The 9,707-nt window shown below is 36.2% G+C and overlaps 1 protein-coding gene across 1 annotated transcript in view; it reads right to left on the bottom strand.

Annotated features, from left to right (window-relative positions):
- Positions 1 to 616: 616 nt before the first annotated feature.
- IARS1 (isoleucyl-tRNA synthetase 1) overlaps positions 617 to 9,707 on the bottom strand; it is a 110,182-nt gene continuing 101,091 nt past the window's right edge. The window contains exons 32-34 of the mRNA XM_082322249.1: positions 6,781 to 6,924; positions 5,660 to 5,812; positions 617 to 1,139 (exon numbers count right to left, since the gene is read on the bottom strand). Coding sequence (XP_082178375.1) covers positions 1,057 to 1,139; positions 5,660 to 5,812; positions 6,781 to 6,924 — 380 coding nt within the window. The 3' untranslated portion in view covers positions 617 to 1,056. The remainder of the gene's footprint in view (positions 1,140 to 5,659; positions 5,813 to 6,780; positions 6,925 to 9,707) is intronic.

Raw genomic sequence — 9,707 nt, 5'->3', positions numbered from 1 at the left:
TAAGCAAGACTTTGTTACTCTTACAAAACGTTACTCTCTGTTAATACCCTTGTTCGCAGTGTACGTAATCTTGTTCTCAGGAAGCTAATAAAGGCACAGCAGCGAAGGCAGCTGCATGCACGTATACCTTCTCACGTTCAGTATCCTGTACAATAGCAAGTTTCAACACTAATTAACAACACTATTGAAATGCAGTGAAATTTAAGTGTGCTTAAGTTTCTAGTTTAACTAGCCAAAAAACATCCTCAAACTGAAAAACAGTTGCCTGTTATTTCACTTGCCTACAGATATACAAGTTAACACTAAAACATTTGGCAAGTTGTATTGACTATTATAAAAACTAGAAACCCAACACTATTTTCAATCTAAAACTGCTTTTAAATCTTAAACCCTCCCCAGAAACCCTAACCAAACAAAATTCCCAAAACCTGACAGTATCACAATCCAAACAGTCATTAGCATTCAGTATGGGCATTTTCAGATGTCAAGTTTCTCTAGGTTTTCCTGATCTATATGGTGTGTCAAGCGTTATCGTCTTTAGAAAATGTAAGGAAGCAAAGTACTCTGAACTCAGAGAAACAAGAGTTTGGAGATGAAGCAAATTTATTGTTCCAAGTGTTGAAGTTAGGGAGTATTTTAAATCACCAGCCACACACTATTGTAACATGGTATAGATATCATAGAGCCTTGTAGGTTACCCATGGTTTAGAAAATCAAAGATGCCCCCTGCATAAAGGACAGGCAGAGAACAGCATCACTGAGGTACTAGTCCCATTTCTTTCAGGCAAATTACTGCATAGATATCTAAGGTTAAGGAGTTCTCACATTTGTCTGAACAGCTTTTACAGTATAAGATAACATAATGAAAATACATTGTATTTGAAACCAAAGAGCAGCATATTAGACATGCACTGGTAGAAAACATCCTGTGTGCAATTTGAGATGTTAAAAGTACCATACACAGCTTGGATGTTAATCTAAAAGCATACTAATTTAATTTGACTTCTTCTTTTGTGGAAAAAAGTCTACATGGTCTTATTCATAAAAATGGAATTCTCAACATTCAGCTGTGGTGGGTATAACATGAACATACACAGTCTTCATGTTCAAATTCTTCATGGAGATGTCCTTTGTGATCTCTGAACCAAAAAAAACAAGAGAGAAACAGAACACAGTTAGTACTCTTGCTTACATGTGAAACTATCAACACTTTTTTTTTTTTTCCTTTATTCTGACAGTGCTACTGGTTCAATCAAAACGGGACTTGGACAGAAACTGCTCAGCTCAAAATTCCCTCTTGTTAAAGCCCAGTGCATTAAAGGAAGGGTCACCACACATCAGGATTGCCGTTGCGAGAGTTGAAGATACTGTTCTAGGTTACAAAGCAGAATTTTTTGAAAGCCTGTGTCAGCCCGCAGCTCCCAGCTTCATACGCACACAGAATAGTATCTAGTTCAGAAAATTATTTTATAATGCAATGAAGTCAATATTAACAATACAACACAATGCACTGAAAACCAGAGTCCCTTATAAACATTATGTAAGAATGGCCATACAGAGATCCATCTCCTCTAGTATCCCATCTCTGACAGAAGATAAAGAGTACAAGAATAAGAACATGCATACATTAACTTGAGTTCTATACGTAAAGTAAGGATCATAGTAGTATCTGATGAAAAACTAATGTTGCAGTCTTGTCGAGTATGCCTGAAGAATTTCATACCATACCAGATCAATTCTTTAAGTCTTTTCATAGCTATATGCACATAGTTTGGAACAGTAATAGGATAAAGTCTCACCAACAAACCTCTTTTAAGGATAGAGTATATTTCCAACAGGCTGATTCAGGGTTTATAATTATTTATGAGACACAAACACAGATTTATCACACTTTGTGGCTACAGAAAAAGTCACCTGCAAAGCTGGTGGGAGCTGGAAATCTCTTTCACTATTTTTGCCACCTTACAGAGCATTTTTCCCAAGAAGTTTAATGCTTGCTAGCTCGATGCTTCGCAGCACCCGTCAGCTGTAGCAAACTACCTCAATAACAGAGCAGATTGTTTTGAATACTGGGAGGTATAGCTTTGGAACAAAAGTAATCTGAATAACAAATATATCAGAGGTCTCTTTACCAAGAAACTTCAAAGTGGTAAGAAACTTCAAAGCGGTAACCACGAATACATCCACTGAAACCAAAGCAAAAGCATATCAAGAGGTTACGGTGTTACTCCGCACACTAGAATCCCTATAGACACCACAAGCAAATAAAAGATAATTTTAAATTTTGGCAGTAGTGTTAGCACAAATGACCCGTTAATAACCTTCGGAATGGCTGGGTGTTTTTTCAGTAGAAACAATTTTGCAGTGTACTGCACTGTATCACAGGACTGACGTCTGATATTCACGCTGTTCTAACTTGGGCTCACCTCCAGCTGACGGCGACCAAGGTATGTGTGTGTGTGTGTGTTGGGGGGAGGCAAGCCTGTGCAGTGCATCCATGGAGATAATGTAAAAGCAGTTCAGTTTTCAGTAACATGATGTCCAAGTGAAAACTGATTCTAGAAATGGCAGCAAAGAGTTTTGTTTCCATGTAACAGTATGCACGCTCCTTCTAACATTAAGGCACCCATCTTTCTTCAAAAAATATTTCATTTTTAGATTGAGCAGATATAGTGTGCATTGAAGTTTAAAAGCAATCTATTAATTAAAGAATTAAGAAGCTCTTATGGATCATGATGGTACTGTTTTTAAGGAGTTCTCTTCCAGTGTAGTGCTCTGCTTTAAGCAGTTGAATACCCATTTACAGAACTACAGGAATGGAGGTATAATCTGATTCAGCAATTAGGGCTTTATTCCCTCATTAACCTTCCTTCCCTCCCCACAAAAATGTTACATCAGTATGTAAAAAAGTTATTTTGGTCTGCAGAAGCAGCCAAACAAACTACAAACTTGGTCTCAAAGTCTTTTTTTAATTATTTAAAAATCCTGAAAAATGAGAAACTATGTGAAGCTACTATTTTCAACAGTATTTAACATAATTATTACTTTTAGAAATTGGAAACTTGATTTAATCAACAAAATGTAAGGGCATCGTCCTTTCTGTGCCAATTCCTCCAAAGGAAGGCTTTGAAGTTAGCACATTAAAAAGTATTGCCTTCATCCCGAATGTGTCTCTGAACCAGCTACCTGTAACGCATATTTCAATCTCATGAATAAGCAACGCTCACCACTTTGACATTTATTTATGGAATAGTTTTCCAATATTCAAAAGGGGGGTGAAAACCACATTTGTTTCTGAAAAGTTGGCAAGCTTTTGTGCAATAGACAGCAGATGCCCAACTGCTTGTACCTTACAACATTTATAATGTTTTCAAAAATGATAACTCATTTTCCACCAAGTGATTTTTTTTTTCTTTTTATAAAACAGGCATCCACCTTCCAATTTATGGGTTATTTTCATCAAACGTTTCAAATGGTTAACAGCAAATAATGTGTTATTTTTAGAATAAACCATAAAAAACCTACTCAAGAGACTGAACTTCTTTTGTTTTGAAGGTGAGACCGTGAAATATATTGATAAAAACATGAATAGGGGATTACAAAATTGCAACAATACGGATAACCATTAATTGAACTAATGTTTTCCAGAGGCATCAAAATATTTGTTTTATGTGCAGCACTTATTTATCGTATAAAGAGATCTGAAGATAAAGTACAACCATTTCAGTGTTTACACCATAAAAAAAAAATGTTATTAAAGAGCTGCAGGGTGAGAAGTAAATCTGAGATAGCAGAAGCATAGCTGCATGGCATAAGCATGTGTTAGCTACGCAAATAAACCTCCAGGACCAAGTTCTCTACATTCTGAGTCTCAAAAAGATCAAATCAGTTTTAGCCTTTGAAGAGTTATCAAATCTGATCTTTCACATCATCATGAATTGTCACTTTATATACATTATTTGAAGTTCAAATAGTTCTGGAGAATTTATATTACAAAAATGTTACAGTGATTTCCCTTTTAGGTAAAGGCATTTTGAAAATCCTTACTTAAATTGAGACTTATATGCTATAAATTTTCCTGTTTTGTCAGTTACTTCCCTCTGTCAAAGCTCAAAAGTTTCCTACAATACTTATTTTAGTATCTTAACTAAGTTATATGCTGCTGTGAACCCTTTTGCCCTGTAACAATAATAGAAACCAAAAAAGAAATATGTATAACATCAATTGCTCCTGAATGGCTAAATTCCTAGTCAGCAAGGTTTCACACATAAATACATTTTTTGTTTATGCAAATGAAATGTGGTTGATACACTTGGTTCTTACACCTTGTGCCGTTTCTAAACACTACAGTCTCCAGTTCTCTGTCTGTTAACACCATTCAGCACATTATTTTTAGCATTAGCTCAAACTATCACTAGAAAGTCTCATCAACATTTGAGATCCATTTTACTTAACATAAATGGCTTTTGAATAAACAGAGTTCAGGTGACATGAAATAAAAAAAAAAAACAAACAAAAACCAAAAAACAAAAACCAAAAAACAAACCCAAAAATCCACAACAAAAGAACCCACACCTTACTTGCTCTGATTCTAATCTATCCTACTTGAATCCCTTCAACCCAGGTGGATAGCTAAGTGACCTGGGTTTTAGCGAGCTACGTGAGAGCGTTACACTCCTCCCCTCATCAGCTGAGCTGCACCTCCCAAGGAAATTCATCCCATCCTAGGATTAGATAACTAGTTTAAACAAGATGTCTAACTTCTGGACAGGTAAGCTAACGTGGTAAGTTAAGTGTCATATATCCTTCCTTGTAAATCATGCCATTATGATAAACTGGAGATAGAATCTTTTACATCATTTCATTCAAAGAGTTGAATTTTCCTGAATACACAGAAATATCTGGGGTTTTTATCACGTAGTTTCCAATCCATTCTTCCTGTCAAATAAAGCGCCAAATCTTTCTCAGGTCCAACTTTTTAGCACTACAGGCGGTGACATCTTTAGTCTTATCTTTCTCATGAATCAGAAATTTTTGTCTCTAAGCCTCACCATCTGTCTGTGGTTTTGGAAGATTCTTGAACATTTCAGATATGCAACTATGTGATGAAGCTTCCCACTTCGCAGGTATTCTGAATGAATTGCAGCTGCTGTATCCTACCAAGTCTGACCTACTCACGCAACTCTAAAATAGATCCGATACTCTCTTCCACCCACTCTCATTCTCCAAAAGGAAGGTAAAAAAATAATATCTGCAACAATATGAATGTTACAGGAACAATTTGAACAGGTTCTTAAAATACTCAACACTTTAGACTCACTCCCATCTAGGAGGAGATTCACTCTCTCTGCTTAGTCACAGCAGCACATAACTACCATTTACATTGCTAACTGACCTTTCTATTTCAAAAGGAAGAAACTTTTACGGAACTTGTCTTGGCCATTTCATGAAGGGAATGCATTAGAACTTCGAATTTCTAAATGTATATGTGTGCTTAAAGGATTTTATTAAATAAACATTGAATTACTGGGCAAAATTAGAAACCAATGTGTAAATAGAGTGCATCTAGTAATTAAACTAGATCTCAGGCTACATTAGCTGCTCCTCAACAAAAACTTCCAAGTATCTTTGGACAAGCAAACCAAAAGTTTGTGCTTACCCTGAGTTTGCGCTTCATCCAGGAATAATTTTAGTCTCCTGCTTCTGAGCCCAAAAACTTTTGCCGTTTCATGTAGAAGACCTTGGTACGTTAATCCATTCTGACCAACAGGGTTTTCCATTAGAAGAGTTCCCACTGTTCCTTTCTGACATTCTGAACAAGATAAACAGTTGAATCACTATTGGTGAGGAATGATATTACTTCATTTATCTTGGTAAATTGAAATTTAGGATTTATTCTTCCATTTCATCTCTGTTTCTTCATAGTGCTGAGTAATTACCAATACCAACCTATTTACAGATATTCACTAAATAAGTTCATGAATTATAGAAGCAGAAGTGATTATTAACAGCTTCACAAACAAAATAAAACTTTGCAAAATTCTTTACATGGGTCAACAGGATAACCTGGAGACTGGGAAAGATGAAATATTTTAATAGGACACACAAACCACTAAGAACTACAGAAGCTCACAAAGCACCTTCTGATGATCAAATTCCCAGTTAAAAACACATTTTTGGTCCAGGTAGGTTCCCAGTACTGTCAAGAAGATTCCATACGGACAGTCCAGAAAGGAGTCATACCAGGGCAGAGATTAAGAGCAAGTTACTAACAGCATAGCTGTTGCAATGTTAGAGTAGAAGTTACAAGATTAGCAGCTGTGAAACAATGACACACACATATCTATACTCCAGATCAGGTTAATAACACAATTCATTTGGCTTTTAAATAGCACTAAGGAATGTTTCACAGGCTGCTTACAATGTCTTGGTAAAGAGCTGGCTCCTCCTTCATTTTTGGTCAGTTTTAGACTCAGCCTTTTAAAATAAGCTGCACAGGTGAGCTGATGGTCAGAAACAGGGAAACAGTGCTGAAGGGCTCATGTTTAAATGCTGTCCCTTATCTCAAACTGGCTATCCTTTTTCTTTTATGAAAAGAGGGAGAAAAGCTAAATATAAACATTGTGTTTATTAGAAAGCAAATAGTAGGAAAAAATAAACAAAATCACCATCTACCAATAAAAACATATGTACTTATCTTCATCAGTAAGTGATGGTGTCCAAAACTTATATCACAAAAAGCTCAGCCTGTAAACGAGGAGAGATCACTATCCTACATACCTTGTGGTTTTGCATTCATTAACTGCAAGTTGATATACTGGCAGAGCAGATCATCAGGAGAGTTGATCAGAGCAGGTGCTGACCCTGTTGTCACATGTAGAGTCTTTCCGCTGAGACTAAGCAAGTCAGTTTTGTTTATCAGTTCTGAAAAAGAAAATGAGACCAGTCAGGCCATTACAGGGAAGCCAAGGTCCAGTTCTCACTCGATTAGCTGACAATGAGTCTTTCTAACTACTGATGCCACTGTGGAAGTGTTTCCCTCTTCACAACTCCTTCCACAAGAAAGAGCATTTCTCCATTTTGAAAAATGGAATTTGTGCAGAAATACTTTGTTTTCTTAACAACACAGAGTACTTCATCTGCTGTGGAAATTATCTCCTCCATAACATTTCTTATGCACATAAATATACAACATGATTACTTATGCAATAAAAATAGTTAAATAACTTAAAACAAGTAAGAAATTATTCACTTAAGCCAACCATTTCTACTCATTAAATTAAAACCTATGAGCTTTGCCTCTACCCTGACTTCCCTAGCTGAAGCAGCACTGGATATGTGTTACTGTGCAACATCAGGACATCTCCTTCATTAAACTCCAGCTGACAAGAAATGTAAAATCAGTAGCTGGTTAGCTCATGAATAATGCCCTCTGCATTAATATTTGTGTTTAATGCCAACAATAGCTGATGATTCAGCAGAGGACTCCAGCCATGCATATTTAGAAAATGGTGGAAGATCAGACCCAAAATAGGACCCATGTCTCAAAGGATTTTAGAATTAATGCTAGCACACTGAAAGCACTCAGATGAGAAACCAATGAGGTTTCTGTAATACAAATTAAATATGTAAGGCTGCATTCTGCACTACCTACATGAGCAGCTGCCTATCACAGCGGTAAAAAAAGCTGCTGATAGCCACAACATTAAAGATATAGAGAAATAACATCACTCTGCTATAAAGCTTTTGCAGCTGCAAAAGAACTCCAAAGACCAAATCCAGGAAGAATTAATAAATTTAATTTCTTTTACGAATTGTGCATTCCCTGTACATATGGAACAGGCACATCTGTCATCTCTTTCCAGCAGGTTTTTATTCCATATCAGCCCTACTCACATGTCATTGAGCCTAAGCTTTACAAAGCCTATTTTCCATCAGTTCATCTGAATGAATTTCAAAGGGGCAGAAGTGGCACTCCTTTTTCCAAGGATGTTTGTAAACTTAAAAATGAAAAAAAAAAAAAAAAACACCAAAAAAACCCCCCAAAACCCCAAACCAAACCAAACAAACAAAAAAACCCCTAAACAAACAAAAACCCAACTAAACAACAACAACAAAAAAACAACCAAAAAAACCCAAAACCCAAGCCAAAACAAAACCCCCAAAAAGGTGAAAAGTAATCACAGGCTACAAGCTCTCAAAATTTTGCCAACTACCACAGAACATTAAAGTGCGATGCACTGTGGAAGGCTTATGACACTGCCCTAAAGAAGGATAGAGACCTCGGACTGCATTTAAGAGTCTAAAATGCTATCTTTTAAAAATCAACTTTTAAAAATATATATATACACATATATAAATATATATATATATATAAAGCTTTAAGGAAAAAGGCAGAACTTCATTGCTGCTTCTAAAATTCAGTTTTCAAGAATGAAGATTTTATGATGATGGTGGCCATCCACCAGCTACCCAAACAGTTCTTTGGCATGTTTGAGGTGCAAGGCATGTGGTCAAGCATAGGAGGGGGCTTTGCTTTTGGTTTTACTTACAGGAAAGCAAGAAAATAACCAAATTAACAGGTGGAGAGGAATTAATGAGATTTCATCATATGCAAAGGAAGTCAGCAGTAGGTTTTTCCTAGCGTAACCCTAAAGCAGCATTGCTTGCCATTTACGTACAATTCATGGGTCGTGGGTAGGAGGCAGCATTAGTGAGCAATGTGCTTTACAGAGCAAGAAACACATGGCTCAAGGAACTTCGAGTTTGACATTACCCAGTTGCCGGGATCTGTGCAGATCTGTCCAGGGCCACAGGGCATGAGCTACACTAATGGTGATTTGAGTATTTAACAAATCTAGCATTTTGCATTACAGGACTGCTGACATTTTCACAAGGAAGAGCTCATGTACAGTGCTGTCAATGGAGTCAGTTCATATAACCCTCTAATAACAGCAAGAAAAAGAAAAAAGTGGATCATTGTTTCATATATAACAATACACTTGAAAACAAAGCAGATATTACAAGTGCTCATCAATATTAAAATCACTTTTAAAGTCAGTTCTCCCTGCAGCTGAGATTTAAGTGATAATGCTCTTCTAAGGTGCCTTACAGCCTCATGGCCTTTTAAAAATTAAAGATTAAAAAAAAAAAAAAATCTTTTTGTTCTCTTGTTCAGAAAACAGTGCTAAGAATAGAATTAAAAAAAAAAATTAGCCATCTGAAAATCATAAAAGATGAAATAAGACATGGACTAAGATGTTTCTAGGGGAATTTTTGCGTCACCTTCCCTCACCCCCCCATTTTTAAGCCCTACATGATTTACAGCTTCATTTATTCCCATAAAGATAAACAAATTGATTTCTTTTTAAATAGGTCTTTTTCAATATGGGCTACCTTCATGAAAGCCGAGTGCAAGTCAAAAAGCATTCCCAATAAGAATTTTAGAAAGTTTTCAGCTTTTCAGCAATCTAGAGCAAAAAGAAAGCCACAGACAACTGTTTTTACCATCGGACTTGAGCCCAGCGTCTTTCCTTTAAATGATTTTTTTTTTTTAAATATAAAAAGAGACAAATTCTATTCTCAGTTTCTGAAGGTCAGTACAAATCCCAGAGCCTTGCTCAGTGTTTGTGCAGTTACTCAAAATACATCGATACACTGTTGGGGAGGAAATGTTTATCCCATTATTTCAATGTTGCGCTGAAAAA

This window comes from Platalea leucorodia (genome assembly GCF_965183815.1).
Source record: "Platalea leucorodia genome assembly, chromosome: 9".
Taxonomy (NCBI): domain Eukaryota; kingdom Metazoa; phylum Chordata; class Aves; order Pelecaniformes; family Threskiornithidae; genus Platalea; species Platalea leucorodia.
This window is presented reverse-complemented; position numbering and strand designations above follow the sequence as displayed.